Source organism: Molossus molossus, unplaced genomic scaffold, assembly GCF_014108415.1.
Source record: "Molossus molossus isolate mMolMol1 unplaced genomic scaffold, mMolMol1.p scaffold_m16_p_3, whole genome shotgun sequence".
Classification (NCBI taxonomy): Eukaryota; Metazoa; Chordata; class Mammalia; order Chiroptera; family Molossidae; genus Molossus; species Molossus molossus.
Genome location: NW_023425366.1, coordinates 120,324,663 through 120,349,358, shown reverse-complemented (window position 1 = coordinate 120,349,358; position 24,696 = coordinate 120,324,663). Strand labels below are relative to the sequence as shown.

General features: G+C 46.6%; 1 protein-coding gene across 8 annotated transcripts; it reads right to left on the bottom strand.

The window, feature by feature from the left end:
- Window positions 1-949: 949 nt before the first annotated feature.
- Window positions 950-24,695, bottom strand: HAGH (hydroxyacylglutathione hydrolase). 8 transcript variants are annotated; one of them, XM_036278575.1, is made up of 10 exons: window positions 24,581-24,695; window positions 24,170-24,310; window positions 20,736-20,918; window positions 19,930-19,994; window positions 17,633-17,767; window positions 13,946-14,054; window positions 11,179-11,312; window positions 10,679-10,780; window positions 1,760-1,839; window positions 950-1,275 (listed from the first exon to the last, which is right to left on the bottom strand). In XM_036278575.1, exons 3-10 carry the CDS (start codon window positions 20,845-20,847, stop codon window positions 1,176-1,178), a joined length of 837 nt encoding a protein of 278 aa, XP_036134468.1. In that variant the 5' UTR covers window positions 20,848-20,918; window positions 24,170-24,310; window positions 24,581-24,695; the 3' UTR covers window positions 950-1,175. The 8 variants fall into 8 exon arrangements, with proteins under 8 accessions (XP_036134468.1, XP_036134472.1, XP_036134463.1 ...); XM_036278579.1 differs by lacking the exon at window positions 24,170-24,310 and having other exon boundaries at window positions 11,179-11,282; window positions 17,633-17,750; window positions 20,743-20,918; XM_036278570.1 differs by lacking the exon at window positions 24,170-24,310 and having other exon boundaries at window positions 24,581-24,689.
- Window position 24,696: the final 1 nt, after the last annotated feature.

Sequence of the window (24,696 nt, the reverse complement as noted above, 5' to 3'; positions counted from 1 at the left end):
AATGCCCTTTCTTCCTGCCACCAACTCTCCTCTGGGTCTGGGCCACACCCCCTCCGTCCTATCCCTACCTCCTCCCATCTAAAAACCCTGAGTGCCCTCAGGACACCCCATGGCTGCCTCTCCCCTTCCTCCCTGCTCAGACAGCCACCCTCTCTGCCTGGGATGGGACTCAGCACATGCAGAGCCTACGCAGTGTGCCAGGGCTACTAGCCTGACACTGCTGCTAAGGAGCCACGCTTGGCACGGTGGCTCCCCGGGACGGCCGCAGCTTGTCTTCTCAAGTGAAAGCAGAAGGTACAGCTGCACAGCAGGGACACCCTCATAGAGAGCTCAGCCTCGGGCCTCTCCACACTACTGCGGGGAGGAAGGATGTGGAAACCTCTCCCCACTTGGGCCTGAGTGGATCAGACCTTGGGCAGAGCTGCAAGGCGCCAACAATCATGTTTCACAGCATGGGTGCCTGGTGACTCTCCAACGGGATGGTATCCTTGTGTCCTTCCTGTTAGCTTCTTGCTCACACTGGTCCCTGGGAACACCCAGGACAGCCTTTGCAGGGAGGGGGCGTGTGAAGCTTGGACCTCCAAGGGTACCACGTGGCAGGGGTCCCCAGCCTGAGCCTGCAGGCCTGGCCCCAGCCTCTGGCCTCACTGCATCAATGACCCAGCCCAGGTAGGTGCTCAAGGCCTGACTGCATCAACATGGAAGTGACTTTGTGAAGATGCTGACACATGATCCTGGAGAGAATGACTTCCTCTAGAAGCTGGGGGAGGGAGGGAAAGAAGCAATGAGCGCAGCAGCAGGTCCCTTCCTGCAGCGCCAGGAGAGGAGAGCGCCCCCTTCTAGGGCCTGTTCTGGTGAGCGTGGGGCTGCTGGCCTTGGCAGGGGACAGAGGAACAGCTCTTGGGGAGTCATGCAGGGGCCCCACAAAAAAGCCAGAGGACACACAGTCTGCAAGCAGAACTTCCAGGAATAAATACTTTCTAAATTCTTCTCTTATAAATATGCATTAAAACATTTGATAACACAAGCAAAGGGCTTTGAAATTAATTTAAAATTAAACCAAGACTCAATTTCTTAACATTCCCAGCAGAAAGTTCACCTAAAACATCTGAATAGCAGAATGCGTTTGAAGTCAGCAGCCATGGGCACCCCAGGCCCCAGGCCCCATGGCCGCCTCAGTCCCGGGGCACCTTGAAATTGTCCTTCTCTTTGCGGATGGCCCTCATGGTGGTGACGGGGTCCGTCTCGCCCGCATGCTGCTGCACCGTCTTCTCCCTGCAGAAGCCCAGAGCCAGGATGCAGGCTGAAAGCCCTGCCCACCGCCCCTCCCAGACACCAAGGAACAGCCCATGGCCAACTTGGGTGTTCCTAACTGTGGATGGCATGCTGGTCCCTGGTACATGCCCAGTCTCGCTGGTGACTCAGACAGCAGGGACATCAAACCCAAGCTGGCACCTGGCACTGCCCAGCACCATAGGCCCCCTGAGAATGCACCCTGCCCGCCTACAAATCCTGACTCGGGTCAGAAAGGACCCCATGCCTTTGCCAGGGCACCAGGGAAGGTGCTCCCCGCTCACCTTTAAGAAAATGTGTCTGATTTGTGGTTATACTTAATCAAGATTGGAGGGCAGTCTCCTCCACCATACGGGATCTTCAGAAGGAGGATCAGTAAGTGGACATAGTGCTTGAATGAAGCAGAGGTCAAGATGCCCAAGCACAGTGTGAGCCCCTGCCTGTGCCCACCTGCCTGCACCCTCACCTCACTCTCATGAACGGGTTATAGGTGAACTCCTCTGCAAGGGTGGACGGCACTGTGGGCTCCCCAATATTGTACTTCTCCTGCAAAAAAAACACATCGGTTTACCACAGAAACTTCTAAATATCTTCATTTCAAAATATCTTCTAATTATTATTTTCTTTTATTCTTCACCCAAGGATATTTTTCTATTTATCATTAGAAAGAGTGGGAAAGAGGGAGGGAGGGAGAGACAGAGAGAAACATCGACGTGACTGAGCCACATCGACTGGTTGCCTCCTGCTTAACCCAACCAGGGCCGGTGACGAACCACAACCAAGGTACATGCCCCGGACCGGAATCGAGGGACATGCCCCATTGGTTCGTGGGCCGACACTCTAACCACTGAGTCAAACCAGCCAGGGTCCTAATGATCTTTTTAAAAAAGTGTGTGTGTGTATTTTTATCTCATCTGAGGACATTTTTCCATTTTTGTTCAAATAGAGTGGGAGGGAGGGACGGAGGGAGATAGACACAGAAACATCAACATGAAAGGGACACATCGAATGGCTGCCTCCTGTATGACCCCAACCAGGGCCGGGGATGAATCACAACTGAGGTGCATGCCCTTGACCAGAAACAAATCTGCAACTCACTGGTCCATGGGCTGACGCTCTAACCACTGAGCCAAACTGGCCAGGGCATTTATTTGTTTTTTAGAATTGATTTTTTTAGAGAGGGGAAGGGAAAGGGACATAGAAACCTCAATCGGCTGCCTCCTGTACGCACCCTACTGGGGATCGAGCCTGTAACCTGGGCATGTGCCCTGACCAGGAATCAAACCTATGATCTCTTGGTGAGTGGGACGACACTCAATGTACTGAGCCACACTAGCCGGGCCCTTCTAATGATCTTATTGTTGTTGTTTTTTTATCCTCACCCGAGGATATTTTTCCATTTTTTTTGTAGAGATAGAATGGGAGGGAGAAAGAGGAAGGGAGAGAGAGAAACATCGACATGAAGGGACACATCGAGTGGCTGCCACCCACACGACCAACCAGGGCCAGGGACAAACTGCAACCGAAGTACATGCCCTTAGCGGGAACCGAACCCGGGTCTCTCTGGACCGCAGGCCGACGCTCTAACCACTGAGCCAAACCGGCCAGGGCCCTTCTAATGATCTTAAAACATCTTAACCCAACCTGACTGAGAAGGCAAAGTGAGCAGTCAGGTCAGTGTTAAGTCAGGCCCCTTCTTGCTTGTGGAGAAGAGATATGTTTCAGCTGCCACCAACAACCTGTCCTCCTTCCTTTGCTGTCTTGGAGGTTTAAGGGAACACAGAGCCTTCTTTTCATTAATATGAAGTTTATGTTTCACAGTACAGAAGTAATAACCAGCAAAAATGCAGAAAACAAGAAAACACCACTGCCCCACCCCAAGACAATGCATGGGCTGAGCACAGCTCCTTGCTGGGAAGAACAGCAAGATGAGTACCCAGGGTCCCTCCCCTGGGAAGACGGCCCCTTCCTCTGCCGGGTGGGGAGTCCTCACTGCGGGGTATTCAGGCAGGGCTTCCCCTACATGGGCTTCCAAGGGAGAAGCACCTAGGAAGAGCCCAGCAGGAACCTTGATACCTCTAATCAGGATGGTCTTGCCCCTGATCAACACTGACAAAGGCAGACAGAAGACAAAAACTGAGTCATTTGGCCAGCTGTTAGCTTCTATAAAAACTCTATGGGAAGGTCGGAATTAACAACTAGGGTCTCCACCCTCCCAGCAACCCTGCCCTTTTGCCCAATTAACCTGGAGGATCACACCTGGAGGAGCTTAGACAATAGAGGCTGATACCCAAGCCCAGGCTTTCTGACCATCGGGGGCCCTCAGCAGACCTGAGGGTCTGGATCTTACCACCCCCACACTGTGATCACTGCATCAAGAAGAAATCCTTCAACCACGGGGGGAAGGGGGGGATGCCATCAGAGATCTAGCAGGAAGTCAAGATGAAGGTTTACTGCTAATCTCTGTTCTTTCCCTTCTGGTTGGAACAAGCTTAGAATGTTTTGTAATATCCCCTGTGCTTCTCCAGTATTAACTTCTCCTAAGAAATCTTATCTCCAATGAGGGAAGAAAGCAAGTTAACTCTTCTAAGGATAACTTAAAAACAGGTTCTTACGTGTATAGTTGGGGGAGTATAAACTGTCCTAACCTTTTAGATGATCTATTAAAGTGAGTGTTGGTGTGCAGTGATGTTCCTACAGAAGCAGGAAGGATGAAGAAATGTAAACATTGCAGCACAGTCCATAAGAGCAAGAAGGTTGGAAACCCTGAATGTCTCTCTACTGGGACTGGTAAAATGATATGGAAGTGACGTTCACACATTAGTATATTTGAAATAATAAGAATGGATAGACAGTGATAAAATAAGTAAAATGTCGGTAGTAGAGAGATGTTAGACATATGAATGTTCACTATGAAATTCCTTCAACATTTCTATATATGTGGAAATTCTCATAATAAAATATTTAAAAGGCAAAAAAAGTTTAACACAATTCAACATGATCCATGTGTCACGAAATCAAAAGGGATATTTTTAAAATATTTGAAATTGAAGACAATGAAACTACAACATTTGAAAATTTGTGGGATGCTGTAAAGCAGTTCCTGGAAGAAGTTTTTAGCTTTAAGGGCTTACATTAGAAAAAAAGAAAGGTCTAAACAATGAACTTGGGCTCCATATTAAGAACTTATAAAAGAAGAGCAAAGTAAATCCATAGCAAGTAGATGGAAGGAGTTTAAAAGATAAGAGTCAGTGCAATGGAAAAACAAACAAGAAAAATTAAGGCAAAAGCAATTCTTAAAAATCAACAAAATTGATGAGAAGGATGAAGAAAAAGAACACAAATTACCAACACTGGAAATGAAAAAAGGGGTATCACAGAGCCAACAATTATTGGTTAGGTCATACTGATCTAAAAATAAAAGCTAAAATTTTAAAACTTCCAAAAGAAAACATAGGAGAAAATTTTTGACCTTGGGAAAAGCAAAGATTTCTTAGGAGACAAAGTATGAACCATAAAAGAAAATTAATATACTGAATCTCATCATGTAAAATGCTCTTCAAAAGACATTGTTGAGAAAATAGAAGGCAACAGAATGAGAGAAGCTATTCACTATACATGTATCTGACAAAGAACTTGTATCCAGAACATACTTTTAAAAAATCCTCTTATATTCAAGAAGAAGAAGATACTCCAATGTTTTAAATGGCAAAAGGAGTTGAACAAACACTTCACAGAATGGCCAGTAAGTGTATAAAATGATGCTCGACATTACTGGACACTAGGTAAATTAAACTTAAAACCACTGTGAAACACCACTACATACTCATTAAAATTATTAAAATTTAAAAAGACTGACAATACCAAGTGTTAGTGAGGATGTGGAACAACTGTACAAACACTTAGGAAAATAGTTTGGCAATTTCTTTAGTTTGTCAAATGTATACCTAATATAACCCAACCATTCTACTCCTAGGTATTTACTCAAGAGAAGTTAAGACATATGTCACACAAAGATTTGTACACAAATGTTCACAGCAGCTTTATTTACAACAGCCAGTTACTAGAAACAACACAAATGTCTACTGAGAGATGAATGGATAAACAAAATGTGGGCTATCCAAACAATGGAATACTATTTAGCAAATAAAAAGGAATGAACTAGAGATACATGCAGCAACATGAATGAATCTCAAAATCATTCTGCAGAGTGGAAGAAAAAAAAGAAAACAGTACATATTGTAAAATTCCATTTGTATAAAATACTAGAACATGCAAACTAAGCTCTAGTGGCCGTTCTCTGCAGCCAGCGCAGTGAACGAGGCATGAGGGAGGCTTGTGGGTTATGAAGATGCTCTGTCTGTGTCTTAACTGTAGTGGCAGATGTTTCACTGGTATATACATCAGTCAAAATTCACTCAGTTCTTCACTTTAAACTGATGCAGTTTATTACATGTTAACTAAACCTCAATAAAGTTAATACTAAAAAGGGAACAAACTGTAAAAACTCTGTCAATAAGTTTGAAAACCTTGTTGAAATTGACAAATTCCTTGAAAGATACAAGTTGCTAACAAAACTAACTCAAAAAGATATAAAAATCTAATAACACTACACAAAGAAATTAATTCATAACAAAAAATCTCCACAAGAATTCAATATCCACATGGCTTCACTGGTGAGTTCTAACAAACATTAAAGAAAAAAAAAATAATAATAATCACAGAAAACCCAGAAGCTAGGAGGAGGAAACACTCTCTCATTTTATGAGGCCAGCATTATCCTGATATTAAGACCAGAAAAAGACAATGCAAGAAAATAAAACTACAGACTGATATCTCTTATGAACACAGACAGAAAAAACAGGTTTTAGTAACATGAAAAGAATAACAGACTATGAATAAGGTTTATCCAGAAAGCAAGATTGGTTTTACATTTGAAACCAATATATGTACTCCACCATATTAACAGAGTAAAAAAAAAAAAAAAATTATATAATAAATGATGAAAAAACATGTGACAAACTTCAACACCAACTCATGGTAGAAACTCTCAGAAAACTTCATCAGCCTGATAAAGAGGATTTATAAAAAAAAACCCATAGCTAATTTCATACTTAATGGTGAAATACTAAATGCTTTGTCCTTAAGACTAGAAACAAACCAAATATGTCCACTCTCACCATTTGTGCAATACAGCAATGATGATGATAATAATAATAGGCACATAGATTGGGAAGGAAGAAATAAAACTGTCTCTATTAGTTGATGACATGACTGTCTACAGAAAAGATGCTGGAATAAGTGAATTTAGCAAAGTCTCAAGGATATAAGGTCCAAATACAAAAATCAATTGAATTTCTAAAGACTATCAACAAATAATCATTAACAATAAAATCCAAAAACATAAAATACTTAGGGATACATTAAACAACATGTGCAAGATTATAAAATATTGCTGAGAAAAACTAAAGAACCTCAATAAATGAAAAGCTGTATCATGTTCATGGAAAGACTCAGTATTATTAAGATATCAATTCTTTCCGAATCTTTTGTTAGAACACAGTCCCAATCAAAAGCCAAGCTGACTTTTTGGTAGTAATTACAAGATGATCCTAAATTTTACACAAAAATGCAAAAGGCTTAGAAGAGCCAAAACCTGTTTTAAAAAAGAATAAAGTTAGAGGACTTATATTATCTGATTCCCAGACTTACCATAATCTGTAGTAATCAAGACAGTGTTATTGATACCAGGAGAAGCCATACAGATCAAAGGAACAGAACAGAGTCCAGAAGTAGATCCCCACAGAGTCCATTTTATTCAGCAAAGATGCCAAGGTAATCCACTGAGGAAAGGACAGTCTTTGCAACAAATGGTGCTGAGCAACTAAATGTCAACATGCAAAAAAAAAATGCATTTCCACCCTTACCTTACACCATAAACAAACATTAACTCGAAATGGATCACTGACGTAAAGATAAATTTATATGAACACAAAAGCTAAGACTATAGAACTTCTAGGAGAAGCATGAGAGAAAGTCTTTGTGATGTAGAGGTATACAAAGATTTTTTAGTAACCAAAAAAAAAAAAAAAGTAGAAATATTCAAAACAGCCTACAAAATTCTGAACTACTTATTTATTCATTATTCCAAACCCAAAATACACAATATGCAAATAATATTGATAATAGTAGGTGATAGTCAATATAAACCTGAAAAAAGTATTTTCAAACAATTCATGTTTTATGATACTGAAATGAGCTTTCTTATGAGAAAATCAGTTCCGTTTCCTGAAGACAAAGAAAAAAATAATCACCTTTCAGAAAAATTGAAAAAAGATAATTATACGTCAGTGCTGACATTTTGTTGTTCACGGAAGGAGAGGACTTATGTAGAGTTATTGGTAGGTAAATGTTATTCCCATAAATACTGTAGAGAATTGTACACAAAAATAAAATATATTTTAAAATTAAAAAAAAAATTTTTAGATAGGACACAAAAAGGATAAAAAAATTAATAAACTGAGCTTCACCAAATGTGTAAACTTTTTTTGTTGTTGTTGTTGATCCTCACCCAAGGATATTTTTCCATTGAGTTTTAGAGAGAGTGGGAGGGAGGGAGGGAGGGAGAGAAACATCGATGCGAGAGACACATGGATTGGTTGCTTTTTCAGTTGCCTCCTGCACAACCCTGACTAGGGCCAGGGATCAAACTTGAAACCCAGGTATGTGCCCTTGACCAGAATCGAACCTGAGACCCTTTGGTCTATGGGCTGACACACTAACCACTGAGCAAAACTGGCAAGGGCCAAACGGGGAAACTTTTATTCTTTGAAAGATACTGTTAAGAAAATGGGAAAGCCAAGCCACAAACTGGGGAAAAAATCTGAGCTCTATATCTGACAAAGATTTGTTTCCAGAGTATATAAGAAATTCTTACAACTCAGTAAGAAGACACCTCAATTTTTTAAATGGATAAAAGATTTGAACATACACTTCACACAAAAAAGACATAAAAGACCAATAAGCACATGAAAAGACACTCAATTTCATTAGCCATCAGAGAAATGTAAATTTTCAACCACAAGGAGATACCACAATACATCTATTAAAATGGCTAAAATTTAAAGATTAACAATACCAAGTGTTGGTGAGCATATGGAGCAACTGGAATTTATATGCATTGTTAGTGGGAATGCAAAACGGTAAAACCAACTGGAAAACAGTTAGGTAGTTTCTTAAAAGTGAAATACACTTACCATACAACCCAGCAATTTTACTCCTGGGTATGTTCCCACAAGCAGTGAAAACATGCATCCACACAAAGACTTGCACACAAATGTTCATAGCACTTTATTTATAATAATGAAAAACTGGAAATAACCCACGTGTCCATCCACAGACGAGTGGGTAAAACTGTAGTATATCCACACAAGATATTACTCAGAAATAAAACATGAATGAATCTCAAAACCATTATGCTGAGGAAAAGAGCCAGACACATCACAGTTACGTTATATGAAAGTCTAGGAAAGAGTAATCCATAGTGGCACAAAGCAGATCAGTAGTTGGGCGTACTGAATAGGAAGAAGCAAGGGAACCTTTAGGGATCATGTAAATGTTGTGTATTGTGATTGTGTTGGGGGTTACACAGGTGCATACATGGTCAAAATTTATCCAAAGGTAAAATGCTCATTTGGGTACTTTTCATTGTATGTAAGTTATGTTTACTAAAATGTAATTTTAAAAAAGCTAGTAATTGCCCTAGCTGGTTTGGCTCAGTGCTTAGAGCATTGGCCTGTGGTCTGGAGAGACCCGGGTACGGTTCCCCCTAAGGGCATGTACCTTGGTTGCAGTTTGTTCCCGGCCCTGGCTGGGGCATGCAGGTGGCGACCACTCGATGTGTCCCTTTCACGTTGTTTCTCTCTCTCTCTTCCTCTCTCTCCCTCCTGCTCTATCTGAACAAAGAATGGAAAAATGTCCTCCGGTGAGGATGGTAAAAAAAAAAAGCTAATAACTGCTCTGGCTGGTTTGCTAAGTGGTTAGAGCATTGGCCCGCGGACCAATGAGGCAAGGGCTTGACTCCGGTCAAGGGCACGTAACTCAGTTTCAGTTCGACACCAACCCTGGTCAGGGTCATCGGGAGGCAATCAATCAATGTGTCTCTTTAGCATCAATCTTTCTCTCTTTCTTTCTCTCGCTCCCACTCTGAAAATAAATGAAAAAATATCTTCGGGTAAGGATTGAAAAAACAAGCTGGTAACCATGAAAAGAATTAGTTCAATATGTACTCATTGCTATGGAAAGAGCACTGAGACCCAGTATTAAGTGAAAAGAAAGGCACAAAGCAGTGTGTATGGAATATATATTAAGTATTCATAAATGTGCAGAGTAAAAAAATGATATTTACCAGCTGATTAAGGTAGTATTTGAATTTTTACACGTATTATAACCCCCCCCCCCCAAACTGATAAAGATGCTCAACAAAACCAGGTGATATATTAAAAAACAAACAGCCCTGGCCGGTTTGGCTCAGCGGTTAGAGCGTCAGCCTGCGGTCCAGAGAGACCCGGGTTCGGTTTCCACTGGGGGCATGTACCTCGGTTGCAGTTTGTCCCTGGCCCTGGTTGGTCATGTGGGTGGCAGCCACTCGATGTGTCCCTTTCACGTCGATGTTTCTCTCTCTCTCCCTCCCACTCTATCTGAACCAAAAAAATGGAAAAATGTCCTCGGGTGAGGATAAAAACAAACAAACAAACAAAAACTGTGTGAGCCCTGGCGGGTTTGGCTCAGCGGCTGGAATGTCGGCCTATGGACCAAAGAGTCCCAGGTTCGGTTCCCGCTAGGGGCATATACAAAAAAAACCCACAAAAAACTGTGTGAGGTAGGTTTACTCTGTGGGAAGACAGACTCCTGGAGTCCAGGAGAACCTCTCTGCCTACACAGGGCGACTGTAGCTGTGTTTCCAACCCCGCCCCCGCCCCCCTGCCCTGAAGATGCTTCCAGGACAATAAACCAAACCCTGGGCTGAGCCAAGGAGCAAGTTTGAGGCTATTGTTGAAATAAATGCCTTTCAGACAAACAATCTCCAGAGCGAAACTGCTGTCACACAGTCCCACCTGCTGCCCAGGCCATGGGAAGTGGGCAGGGATCTGGCAATCTGGCCCACTGGGACACTTGCTGGAAATGCAGCCTCCCAGACCCGGCCCAGACCCACTGAGTCAGACAGGATCTGACAAGCCACCTGGTTCCTGCACACAGTTGGGTGGGTTAAAACCCTGGCTTGTTCGTGGCCCTGAGGAGCACTTGCTGCCCACTCTGGAGATGATCCCTTGAGTTCCAGCACCCAGGCCCCTCACAGGACGTGCCCACAGCCTATCCCACTCACCTTGGCCCAGGCCAGTTTCTCCTGAATGGCGGTGTTGCTGGGCTCCACGTGGCGAGCAAACTTGAGGTTGTTGATGGTATATTCATGGCCACAGTATACTCTCTGAGGAAAAAGCCAAACCCATCAGCTCTGAAGAGACTCATTAATCCCCCCTCAAGCTTGCACCAAGAGGTCGCAGGTTCGATTCCCAGTCAGGGCACATGCCCAGGTTGTGGGCCTGATCCCCAATGAGGGACATGCAGGAGGCGGTCAATCAATGTTCTCGCTCATGGATGTTTTTATCTCTCTCTCCCTCTACCTTCCTCTCTAAAAAAAGTATATTAAGAGAAAACCCACAGTTCTAGAGAAAAATGCCCCGCCCTACCACTCTTTCCCACAGAGAGGGTAGCCACAGGGGGTGGGAGGGGTTTGGCATGGGACAGAAAGTAAGAGAACAGAGTGAGAGAGCAGGTCATGTCCTCACACCCCCAGCCAGGGAACTTGACAGGGGCTCCGCCTACTGTGTCTGGAGGGAGCCGGCCCAGGACCTCGATCAGGGCTTTATACATCTCGTCCGCGGTCCCTTCATAGAACTTCCCGCAGCCAGCCACAAACAAGGTGTCACCTGAAAGAGGACAGCCATGGAGCAGTAAGGCTGCCAGTAGGACACACCACGTCAAGAGGCTGATGATCCACTACCGGACAATGCTGACCACCTGCTATCCATGGGCCGAGGCTCCACTTTGTCCCCTGGGCTGACTGGGGCCCAGCCTCAGACATCTCGTCCACCTAGATATCCAACAGGGCCCAAAGACAACCCACAGCTCTTGGTTTCCACCCACCCCAAAACTTTTCACTCGTCTTTCTCACTGATACCACCAGCTCCCAAATAGCTGCTCAAACCCAAACCTTAGGGTCATGCTGACTCCTTCCTTCACTGCCCGGTCCTATCAGCTGTAGTGCCGAGACCCACCTACCCAGTCCTTGTCCCCACCCACCCAGTAACCCCGCTCCCAGGTCTGGCCTCCCTGCATCTCCCCTTATCTCAGGCAGCCAGGACTGTCCTATAACACCCTCCATGATCTCATTGGCCCCACCTGGGCCCTCTGAGAGGCCCTCACAAGGGACCATAGCCCACAAGTATCCTCAAGATTCAGACCTGCTGCCTGCAGATCACCCCTTGCTGACTCCACCCTTTAGCCCCAGTCCTGACGCCCACCAGGTCTCTATGCACTACTGCCTCCCTCCGAGTCTCCTCCCTGAGAACTGGCTCCATGCCAAGTGGAAACTCACAGACATTTGTTCTCCAGGCCCCTGTGGTGAGGAGGGCCTGTGACCCCATGACGTCGAGCAACATTCCTCTTCCATCAGCACCTGCCAAGCCACTTCCCTGGCCTGTTAGTGGCCAGTCCCGCCCACCACATCCCAGGGCCAAAGCCACACCCTTCTATGGGCTGTCACCTCCTCCACTTACATCCTAGGTTTAGGGAAAGGGAGTGTGGCCCTGGGTCACTCAGACCTAGGCTCGAGGCCTGGGGCCACCAATAATCCCACCTTTGGATGCTGCAGATTCCTCGGCTGCACACACAGGCCAGCTGGGGCCCTGCTGGACCATCCTATATCCCACACCATTAGTCCTTATACAGACACCTTAGCTTTCCCATTGAGGACACTGCACAATTTTTCATTTTTATTATTAAAGTCACCAAAAGGACAGAGCTGTCACACAGACTACAGTAATAACACGTGCACGACGCAGTTCAGGCCTGTGCTTGCAGCAGTCAGCCCTCCACACCTTCCAAAGTGGGGCTCAGCTTCCAACAGCACAGTCCCCAAGGGCCCACCCACTCCCCAGGCCCTCACAACCCTGACAGATGGGCAGACCGATGTCCAGTAGAAACAGGAGTCTGACGTACTGAGGGTTTGCCAGGCCAGGCCTCGGGCACGCTCCTCTCAGTTCAGGCCTACAGCACTCAGCGGGGGACACTCTGCTCCCACCATACACACACAGGCGAAACCACTTCAGGGCAGTGTACATGGCACAGTGTCCACGCCACAGTCAGATTCAGCCCATCGTGAGGCCAGGGGCTGCCACCATGTGCCCAGGGACCTGAAACTTGACTCCCAGCCCCACACCTCCATCACTGCAGTGAAGACACTGACAACAGCTGTACATGTTTTTGAAAAACTTATACCTGGGAATAATTTTGGATTTGTATACAGAGATCCTCTTTCCAGGGGCCCCTTACACATCCCCCACTCGGTTGGCATTTCCTTTCCTTCTGTGTCCTATGTCACCTGGTGTATTTGTCAAAACTACAAGCCTGCATCCCTACATTGCTATTAACTAAACACTCCACCCCAGACTCAGTGTACATTTCCCATCAACACCCTTCTTCCATGGCAGGAGCCATCCAGGAGCCCACACTGCATTCAGCCATCATGTTTTTAAACAAACTCACTGCAGTTACAATATCATGATTGTAACTTAAATTTCTGGAAGATATAAAAACTGCTACACTCACTACAAAGTCGGGTGGCAGTAGGGCTCCTCGGGAACAACAAGCCTGCTCTTCATGGGCACTCTCAACCATTCCCCTCGGCCGTGGCCAATGGCGCATGCCACCCTGACCGCCGGGCTGTCACAGGGCCGTTCTGCTTCATGGGTCTGCTTGCCTGACTGAGTGCTGCTCACACAGTCCAGTGCTGGGCCGTGCTCCAGAAACCTCACTCAGGGTCACGGCCACCACAGAGTGTAGCCACTTCCTGAACTTGTCCACCACCATCCGAGCTTGTAGTCCACTCTCAGGGCTGCTTTGTGTAGGAGACCCTGACCAGGGGTTGGCTACTGGCTTTGCCAAACCCAACTCTGCTCCAGCCCACAGAGGGATGGGCAGTGTGAGCACTCAGAAGGGCATCAGTTAAGGCCCACATGAGTTGGGTCTGAGGCTCACTGCCTTGCCCACCTGGCAGCTGCTGGAGGAAGTGGTGGATCAGACTCCACCAGGTAGAGTCTCTCAAGGAAAGGCTGGTCCAGGGCACCAGACAGTGGTCAGAGGGAAGCACAAGACCAGCCCCACCAGGAGGCGCCACTCCTTGCATATCCACTCCGCCTGCCCGTGCCCCAGTGTGTTTGAAGATGAGCCCCAGGCTCTGCCCTGAGGGCTGTGGTCCTCCTCACTCAGCCCTGTGTAGTTTCAGGCAAGAAATGCTCTTCTTCTCCACCCCTAAGCCAAGAGGGTCTTTGCAAAGAACACCAGCCACCAGCACACACACCTGAGACCTCACCTGTAAACACCGCAGGGGGCTCAGAACTGCCAGGCTTGCTCACAAAGTAGCAGATGTGTCCAGAAGTGTGACACGGTGTCGACAGGCACTTGACATTCAGAGACCCCACCTGAAACAAAGCACATGTTGGCATGTGCTCCTCGGGCTCACAAGCACATGGACTCCTGGTCCCACAGGTCTTGCCTGAGACCCCACACCCACCACACAGCAAGATGTGGGTCTTGCTGATGAGCATGAGACTCAGTTCTCGAGTGTGGCTCCAGGGGCAGGGACCACCCAAGAACCTGGTATTTGCTGAGAGGCAAAACTAAAGGGCCTTATTTTGTTTTCTCCTTCAAAAGTAGGATACTGATATGCATGTATGCATAACCAACAGACACAGACAACAATGATAGGGGGGTGGGAGGGACAGGATGGGGAGGAGGGGATCTAGGGGGGGAAAAGGAGAAACATATGTAACAAAAAATTAATAAAAAAGAAATAAAAATAGGGACTTCCGGTCAAGATGGCGGGTAGGTAAACGCGGTATCGCGTCCTTCCACCACCACATCAAAGTTACAACTACAGAACCATCATTCAAAACTGCCTGAAATCAAGCTCAATGGAAGGCCTACAACTATGGAATTAAAGCAGCAGCCACATCCAGACTGGTAGGAGGGGCTGGTCCCACACCCACGTGTGGCGGATAAAAATCAGGAGGACACCTCGGCTGGGAAGGACTGAGGACTGAGGGGTCCCCGTCCCATACCAGATGCCCCACTCAGGGTCCCAGTGCCAGGAAGAGAATCCCCATAATTCTGGCTGGAAAAACCAGCGGGAACTGAGGCTCAGGGAGGCTGAGGCGGCTGGAGCCCCAGGCAGCTTCTTAAAGGGCCCGCGCACGAACTTATCGGACTCTCTCCCTCTAAGCTTGGAGGGGAGGCAGCTCAACGGGCACCAGAGACATACAGGGACGAACTGAGCTGTTTGGCACTGGAGCGAGGGCTGGAGAGGGGGCTTTCTCCGGGACAAATGTGCTGTCAGAGGCCTTTGTTCCTTTGGTGAGCCCTTCCCTGGGGCAGCAGACAGTTGCCATATCTGGGACTCCAGCAACCTGGCTCACACTGGTAGCCCCGCCCTGGTGACTCCCTGAGGCCCTGCCCCGCCCCACCCAACTTTCAGACCCACCCAAGCTGTTGCCAGTTGCTTAACCATAGGATTGGCCTGTCTGGGATCCTGCTTCGGGCTTTCCTAAATTCATTCAAACAAGCAGCATCTGGTCTCAGATCGCCCCATACCGCTCGTTAAGTAATACACAGAAACAAACACAGGGAGGCAGCCAAAATGAGGAGACAAAGAAACAGGTCCCAAATGAAAGAACAGAACAAAACCCCAAGAAAAGAACTAAGCGACATGGAGATAAGCAACCTAACAGATGCTGAGTTCAAAATACTGCTTATAAGGATGCTCAATGAACTCAGTGAGGGTCTCAAGAGCATAAAAAAGGACCAGTCAGAAATGATGGATGCACAGTCAGAAATGAAGGAGGCATTAACTGAAATAAAGAATAATTCACACAGATTCAATAGTAGAGTACGTAAATCCATTGATTTGGAATATAAGGAAGCAAAAAACACCCAATCAGAAACAGCAAAAAGAAAAAAGAATCCAAAAAAATGAGGATAGTGTAAGGAGCCTCCGGGACAACTTCAAGCGTGCCAACATTCGCATCTTGGGGGTGCCAGAAGGAGAAGAGCGAGAACAAGAAATCAAAAACCTGTTTGAAACAATAATGGCAGAAAACTTTCCTAACTTGGTGAAGGAAACAGACATACAAGTCCAGGAAGCACAGAGAGTCCCAAACAAGATGAACCCCAAGAGGCCCACACCAAGACACGCCATCATCAAAATGCAAAAGGTTCAAGACAAAGAGAGAATCTTAAAAGCAGCAAGAGAAAAGCAGTTAGTTACCTACAAGGGAGTTCCCATAAAGCTGTCAGCTGATTTCTCAAAAGAAACTTTGCAGGCCAGAAGGGAGTGGCAAGAAATATTCAGAGTGATGAAAAGCAAGAACCTACAACCAAGATTACTCTATCCTGCAAAGCTGTCACTTAGAATCAATGGCCATATAAAGAGTTTCCCAGACAAGAAAAAGTTAAAGGAGTTCATCACCACCAAACTATTATTATATGAAGGGTCTTTTGAAGAAAAAGATAAAATATATGAACAAACAAAAAGGCAATGAATACATATCTATCAACAATGGAATCTACAAACAAAATGAACAGGCAGAACAGAAACATTCTCATAGATACAGAGAACATGTTGTTGGTTGCCAGATGGGAGGGGGTTGGGAGAATGGGTGAAAAAGGTGAAGGGATTAAGAAGTACAAATTCATTGCTAGACTGACAAACCTCAAAGGGAAAGGGGTTGGAGGGTGGGAAGAAACAAACCAAAGAACTTATATGCATAACCAATGGACACAGACAAGTGTGGGAAAAGGCGGGAAGGGGGTAAAAGTGGGGAGGAGGGGGTCATTGGGGGAAAAATGAGGAACATCTGTAATACATTCAACAATAAAGATTTAAAATAAATAAATAAATAAAAATAAAAATACCATTATCTGAAAAAAATAAATAAAATGAAATAAAATGCTGAGCCCTGGCTGGTTTTGTTCAGTGGTTAGAGCACTGGCCTGCAGACCAAAGAGTCACAGGTTCGATTCTGGTCAAGGGCACGTACCTCAGTTGTGGTTTGGTCTCCACACGTGGGAGGCAACCAATCGATGTGTCGATGTGTGTGTGTGTGTGTGTCTCTCTCTCTTCCTTCCTCCCTTTTTCCCTCCCACTCTATCTGAAGATAAATGGAAAAATATCCTTGGGTGAGGATTTAAAAAAAAAATTCATGCCCTGGCCAGTTTGGCTCAGCGGTTAGAGTGTCAGCCTGCGGTCCACAGAGACCCGGGTTCGGTTCCCGCTAAGGGCATGTACCTTGGCTGCAGTTTGTCCCCAGCCCTGGTTGGGACGTGTGGGTGGTGGCCACTCGATGTGTCCCCTTCACATCGATGTTTCTCTCTCTTCCTCTCTCTCCTTCCAGCTCTATCTGAATAAAAAATGGAAAAATGTCCTCGGGTGAGGATTAAAAAAAAAAAAAATTCAAATAAAGATGAACATTCATATGACCTTTACCTGAGTTACCAAATGCTGATGGTTCCCACATCTGCGGCATGTGCGCTCTCCACACACACACGCATATCAAGTCACACACATCCTGACAAATTACCCCTAAATACTTTAGCTGCATCCACTACAGAAAGAACATCCTCCTGCATAACCCCACTATCATCACATCCAAGAAATTTAGCATCAGCGTGAGAATGTGATCCCACGTAGAGTCTGTATTTAAATTTCCCCAATTAGCTCTAAGTTGTACCCTATAGTTCTTCTTATATCTAGTCATCATTTGCAGGCTGATTTGCTTATGATGGTCTTGACAGAGGGGACTGTCCAGACCCAGGCAGTTCCAAGAGGCCCTCCAACCATCCACAGGTCAGGCTGTTTCCAGAGCTCAAGCCCTTATGTGCCCCTCTAGGTCCCTGGAGTAACAGAGGGGACAGGCAGGTGGATGAGGCAGTGTTTCCACCGTGCCCCCACACCACAATATATTCTAGGGCCTGACGTCGCTTTCCTTTGTGGTCCACTCCTCACCTCCAGTGTAGACAGGTGTGTAACCTTGTGAGTCAGGGCCCCGATCCGGTCATCACCCCCATACACCTTCAATCCTGGCTCCAACTTGACAAGCTTCTCATTCCCGCCAGCATGGTCCCTGGAAGTTGAAAAGACCTAGGGCTACAGCTGTTATAATGGAGGTTTGCTTGCTTGTCAACCCTGACCAAACAGAATTTTTATTTGCCTAGTTATGTTTCTCAGAATTAGAAACACATCTTCTAACACAGGAAACTGGCTTCTTATCTGTCATTTGGCTCCACTCAAAATAACGTCCTCAGGCACCCCATTCCCATGCCAGGCATTTCTGTTTCTGTCTCAGTTGAACTTCAGTAAGTGTGTCAGTTACACCAGCATCAGCCCAGCTGGGCTGAAGACAGGGCAGTGCAGGGAGTGTGCTGACACCTGGAGATCAACCGTTCCAGGACAAGGCCAGGGCTTTCTGGTCACAAAAGAACACCTGCTCCTCACTACTACACATCCACCCATGGACTCTTCTGATGGGCCCAGAAACAGCAGGGCTAGAGATAAAAGGAGGGCTGTTACACACTGGACAGGGCCAGCCGCTCAGCCTGCATACTACCACCACTGATAAATGGGAGAGGGGCACAGGCCACACCCTAAAGTTCAGTTTAGGGCCTGGTTTAGAGTTTATATTCTAGCATAAACATAAGGTGCTGAGAAAACCCTCCAGAAAAGCAACATCTGATGTGGGGATTACTTACTGTGGAAGAGAAAAGCAAACTGTGCAAAGCTGGGAAAAAGGGGGGCTTCCTACAGCCACATAGAAGCCCAAGAGCCCCAAAGCACAGCATGGGTGGATTTCCCAAAAGAGTGGCTGCGATCAGTAGCTCAGGCCAAGGATGGGGCTGTGAACCTTGTCCCATCAGTAATAAGCACCTGATGTCCCAGCGACTTAGTTACATCAACCCAGACATTTCTACCATTTAACAAATTTTGGCCAAACCATATCCATATGACACTCCCAGTGAAAGGCCTCGTTTTATTACTGGGAGAAAGAGGCTGGTGAAGCGGAGCTCCTGAAGGCTAAATTATAGTAACGCTACAAGGACAGGTTCATTGGAAGGCATTAGTTGCCCTCTAGCAGTTATTTTTAAAAATCAGAGCCAGCCCTGGCCTGTTTAGCTCAGGGTAGAGCATCGGCCCATGGACCAATGAGTCCCAGGTTTGATTCCAGCCAAGGGCACGTACCTCGGTTGTGGTTTGTCCCCGGTCCTGGTTGGGGTCATGCAGGAGGCAACCAGTTGATGTGTCCCTCTCACAGCAGTGTGTGTCTCTCTCCTTGTCTCTCCCTGAAGATAAACAGAAAAATATCCTCGGGTGAGGATTAAAAAATTTTTTTTAATTAAAAAAAAAATCAGAGCCAAATAAACATATTTTTTTTAGCTCTAAAGAGCCTCAAAAGTTTCAAAAATCCAAATGAAGGGCCTTGGACCTACAACTCTAATCCTAAACCCAAACATAGGTACTTTTTCATCATTTAGCCTTTAAATATTAAACACACACACACACACACACACACACACACACAACCTCTCCAAATATGGCTGCTGATTTTTATTTTTATTTCTTTATTAATGTATTTGTTTGTTTATTTAGTTTTATCCTCACCAGAGAACACTTTTGCATTTATCTTCAGATAGAGCAGGAGGGAGAGAGAGAGAAACATCGATGTGAAGGGACACATTGAGTGGTTGCCACCCATATGACCCAACCAGGGCCGGGGACAAACTGCAACTGAAGTACGTGCCTTTAATGGGAACCGAACCTGGGTCTCTCTGGTCTGCGGACCGACGCTCTAACCGCTGAGCCAAACCTCAGGGCTGGCTGCTGATTTTTAAAAACACTAATGTCTAGTCTAGTTTATTCCCTACATTGAGGCCAACATCCCATCACAAAGCCCAAGTGCTTTCAAAGACACTGCTAGAGGTCCTCTGGCGGCAGAAGAATCCACAGCATACGCATCTCCCCACAGAGCCCCCAAGTTACCAGACCCTGTCACAGGGCCAAGGGGCTATGGCCTGGAAGACCAAGGGAATCGGGCAGCAGCACGGAAGCTGACACCCAAAGCCTTCTCAGAATCCCACTGAAGGTAGACCCTCAGTTGCACGGCTGTGGGGGCAGAAGTGACCCAGGCTGCCAACTTTGGGAGCCTCACCCAGCCCCACCCTCAGGGTGTGCCTGGCACAGAACCATCAGGCCCAATCAGCTCTGCTGGCCTGGAAGGAGGAGCTCAGTTTCTGGAGTGGAGCACTTACCAATGATGGTGGGTGGTGAGCAGAGTAGTCAGCTTCACGCCATGCTTTTTTGCCATTTCTACAACCTGTAACCAAATGTGAGGCAGGACAGAGGCTACTGTCACACTCCTAGTGCTGGCTCACCAGCCCACAAGGTGGGGGTGCCCAGCAGAACCGAGGATGTGCCAGAAATTGCTGAGCCCTGTCCTGACCCTGCCCAACTTGGCCTAACTTCAGCAGAGCAGGGTGAATGTGGCCTTTTTCTCCCTTGATCCACTTGGCAGCTCAGTACCCCCCTACCCCCATGACCTCTCCAAGTCCCTCTGGCCAAGGGCACAAAGCCTCAAGTAAGAATAGACAGTGCCACCTAGCCAGTGTGGCTCAGTGGATTGAGCATCATCCCATGGACTGAGAGGTCCTGGTTTGATTCCCAGTCAGGGCACATGCCCAGGTTGCAGGCTTGATCCCCAGTAGGGGGTGTGCAAGAGGCAGCAGATTGATGTTTCTCTCTCACATGGATGTTTCTATTTCTCTCTCCCTTTCTTTCTCTAAAAAATCAATAAAAACATATTAAAAAAAAAAGTAGACAGCTCCTGCTTCTCTGACCAGGGACTTTACAGACATAAGCCCTTATCTTTCAACACCAAAGCCTCTGGTCACTCCTACCCCTTTCATTGGTCCTTTGCCCTGATAATAGTGGCTGGGCACTAGTTAAATTGTTTGTAAAAAACTGAATAGATTAATTTCCAGTTAGCTTTAGCCAAGTTACAAGAACACTGCAATTATCAAACCCATCAGAGGATGAAGAACTGGTGCTGGGGACACACCTCCCACCTTCTGGGGCTGTACTGGGTCCACAATGGCGGCCTCCTTGGTGTCATCATCGATGATCAGGTACATGTAGTTATCCGTCAGGGCAGGCAGTAATTCAACCTTCATGACGCCCTGTTCCACAGTTAAGCTCTTCCTCAAATCCGTGTGATAGAGGAGGATTCCCAGCAGGGCTGGACCTGAAGACAGAGTGCAGTTTTGGTCAGTGTCCATGTGAAGCCACATCAGGCATAGACTTCAAAACCAGCCCTCAGTCTGGCCAGTGTGGCTCAGTGGTTGAGCATCGACCCATGCACCAAGAGGTTTCCGGTTCGATTCCTGGTCAGGGCACATGCCCTGGTTGTGGGCCTGATCCCCAGCAGGGGGCATGCAGGAGGCAGCCAGTTGGTGTTCTCTCTTATCGATGTTTCTCTCTCTTTCCCTGTCACTTCTTCTCTCTCTAATATCAATAAAGGGAAAAAAATTTAAAAACAAAAACAAAAAACAAGCCCTCGATCAAGCAGCAATAGGGGCATCCTGGGGATGTGACATCCCAGAACAACATGCCGTGAACATCCAAGTGTGAGGCTCACTGTGCAGGGTTTTCTAAGTTCCTTTGATAGAGAAGAGAATATCCTCATTTAACCACATCATTAAAAAAATATAGAAAACAATTCATGTTCATATTCATGGAAGTCAACTCTTTCAGGTTTATGATCCTTATTTTCTTTTTCAAGAGTTCTAAAAGGATAGACATGACTATTGTAAGTTCGGGTTGTTCACACCTGACACAGAGAAGACCATGAAAAGAACCCAGAGTGAAGGTGCTAAACTGCGCTGTTTCCTACTCACAGTACACTGCTGCCTCTCCAGCTAATACAGCCTGAGTCACCTGCCGTTACTCACAGCCCTTCTCTGGCCTCCAGCCAAAAAATAAAACAATATTCACCTTCGAATGGCAGGAACTAGAAACTTGGATAACGTACAAAAACCACCAGGGCCTAAGAAATGGAGAGTTGGCTACAACTGTTCTAGGTTTGGGTGTGCAACTGAGTCAAAAGACTCTGCCAAGGTGGCCAGGAGTGACTGAAGGGCAAAAGCATCTTCCAGGCAGCAGACAGGTGCCTGAATATTTTCAACAATGAAACTCCTATTATTTAATCTAAAAATTCATGGAGGCTCCAATAATACTTTAAGTCTTAGCTTAAAAGGGATTAAAACTGCACAACAGGTGACAGAAAGCAGCCATAAAATTCTCGGTAAGTGCTGGGATGGGGCCTCTCCCAGAAGGATCCAGAAAGCAGGGAGCACCAACTGACTGACAGATGGATTGGCCAAGTCTCCAGAGGCCATCGAAAGCAGATTCAACTTTATCTGCCATGGCCAGGGAAACTGCCTGAACTGCAGCTCTAATGATCACACACAGATATCCAATCCCCCCTCTACTTTGACAACCAGCTGGGTATTTTCCAGGCCCTTCTCCTCATGCACAGCAGAACAAACATGTTTACATGATCACATTTGTGATGTTCCATCTCCCCTAAGCCATAGTGCTATCTGAGCCTGAGGGCTATACTATAGAGAGCAGTGTATGTATTGGGGTTGGGGGTGGGGTGGGAGGAGAGTAGAAAGATAAAATCAAAACTCCATCCTCCTCCTCTAAAGGAGGCCCCATTTTTTTTTTTTTGTTGCTATTACTCTTGTGAATATTTAATAATGGATGCACACAAACTGAGAGGCAACATTATTTATTTATTTATTTTTATCTTCACCCGAGGACATTTTTGCATTTATCTTTAGATAGAGTGGCAGGAAGAGAGAGAGAGAATATCGACGTGAGAGAGACACATCGAGTGGTCGCCACCCACCCGACCCCAACCAGGGCCAGGGACAAACTGCAACCGAGGTACACGCCCTTAGCGGGAACCGAACCCAGGACTCTCTGGTCTGTGGGCCGACTCTCTAACCATTGAGCCAAACAGGCCAGGCTGTTTTTATATGTACATACATACATACGGTACAAAGTAATAGTTAAGACCATGGACTCTGGAACCAGTCTGCTTAGATTTAAATTCCAGATCCATACAGTAACTAAGTCAAGCTACTTAATCCTTGAGTCCCTCAAATTCCTTATCCTAAAACAAGAATTTTTTTTTATTGTTGAAAGTATTACCGATGTCCCCCTTTTTCCCCCATTGATCCCCTCCTTCCCACTCCCACCCCTCTCCTGCCTTCCCCAGCCCAATGTCCATGTCAACAGGTTGTACACACATGCTTGGAGGCCCCGTTTTTGTATTTCCCATACATTATCCACACTGTCCAGGTGAAGAAAACATTATTTACAACTGATGCTTGGGAACCTGACAAGATGTCATTATCTCTAAGGAAAGAATTCATCTGGTGCAATCACCACCAGAAACCTTATTCCTTTTCCAAAAATTATATCACCTAGCCCACCACAGCCTGCGAAATACTCCCAGCTGTGATCTTTTGTGTAACCAGAGGGCATGAACCTGTTGCCTGTGGTATGGGCCAAGTCCTGATATATATTTTGTTTGACTTCTTTTGAATGGGGCCAGTCCTTCTGCATGGCATCAAATATCTGGGGTCTTTTGAGGCAGCCACACTCCTGGCAATTCCCTACAGTCCCACTTACACTATCTGCCTGACTCCTGACACAAAAATTCAGTCCTGACACTCTGATGAGTTAGTTTCCTAAATGGAAAAAAACAGGCTCTTTCCTTAGTAATGACGATACATTATCCACTCCAGAACCTTGACTGCTTTCAGTGGGATTTGAAAATGGCCAAGGATGGCTTTGCTGCTTGTTCCATCTGCCTACCTAGTGCCCCCCCACCATTTAGTTAACTGCTAACCAGGTCCCAGAGACTGTGGTTAACCTACTGCACCTATTGCTAATCAGCCAGATAAGAGATCAGGAAATAAAGAAAAGGAGATTTCAAAATAAAGGCCAAAATATTCCAACAAAACAAGTGGGCAGAATCTAATCTGATAGATGGAAGAGCAGGCTCTTGGAGCCCAGAGTGCCCATTGCCTCTCATTTTAGAGGCACTGATGGAAACAACCATGGAGGGCCAGGCTCCTACAGCTCACAGGACCCTGTCTTGCTGGGACCCAAGCATTGCTCCAGAGTTCGTTCTCCCCTTTGTCATCACTTTAGAATACGTGCCTCTGGTTCTTCTTGACAGCCAAAGCTCAGATGAAAAGATGTGATTTACTTTGGGGAGAACATACATACACAGCATTTCCTGGGGCTCCAGGCAGGCACATCATCCCAGGACATTAGAAAAAAGGGAATTGTGGGGTGGGGGTGGGGGTGGGGGGGTGGAAATATGGAAACCCCGCACCGCCCATTATCGAGGAATATGAGGTCTGTGGGGCTGACCTCAGGGAGGCCGGTCCGAGCGCCGGGGAACACATGTCTCCTTACCTAGCACAAATCCTTCAGCAACCTCAGCTGACCAGTTACCCCAATCTCTGTCTTCAGCCCTCTCAAAATCTGCCCCAACTGCTGCGCAGCCTTTCTCGACCCCAACCGGCCTGCCTGGCTCAGTCAACGAGAATTAAAATCCTATGTCGATTAAAAAAACAAAAACAGCGTCAACCGCGGCGGCCCGGTGACTCCCTGCCGCCGCACCAGCGCGGGCCCACAGACTGCGTCCGCGCCCAACGCCCGGCTGCGGGCCGCTGGAGCCTCTGGGACGCCTCCGGGAGCACAGCTGGCCTAACTGCCGTTGCCCGGCTTTGACACCCACCAGGAACCTCGGACCAGACTGTCCCCGTCCCCAGTCCCCTCCCGCTGTCAGCCTTGCCCCAGCCGGGCCGGACTCGGCCGACCTACCCAGGCCGCGGCGGGCGCAGGTGGCTCCTACCGCGGTAAGACTCCGGCGGCAGAGCAGCCGGCTCAGCACCATGACCAGGGCGGAGAGCGAGCGGCAGTGCGAGGTGTGGGCGGGC

Bases quoted from the DNA above. Each gene is read 5' to 3' on its own strand.
- HAGH (XM_036278570.1), bottom strand. From the start codon at position 24,653: ATGGTGCTGAGCCGGCTGCTCTGCCGCCGGAGTCTTACCGCGGTAGGA. The intron at 19,995-20,735 runs GTGTGTCCCCAG...ATTTGGTTACAG, and splicing joins ACAGCCCCAGAAGGTGGGAG to GTTGTAGAAATGGCAAAAAA. The intron at 14,055-17,632 runs GTGAGGAGTGGA...GCTTTGTTTCAG, and splicing joins CACACCTGTCTACACTGGAG to GTGGGGTCTCTGAATGTCAA.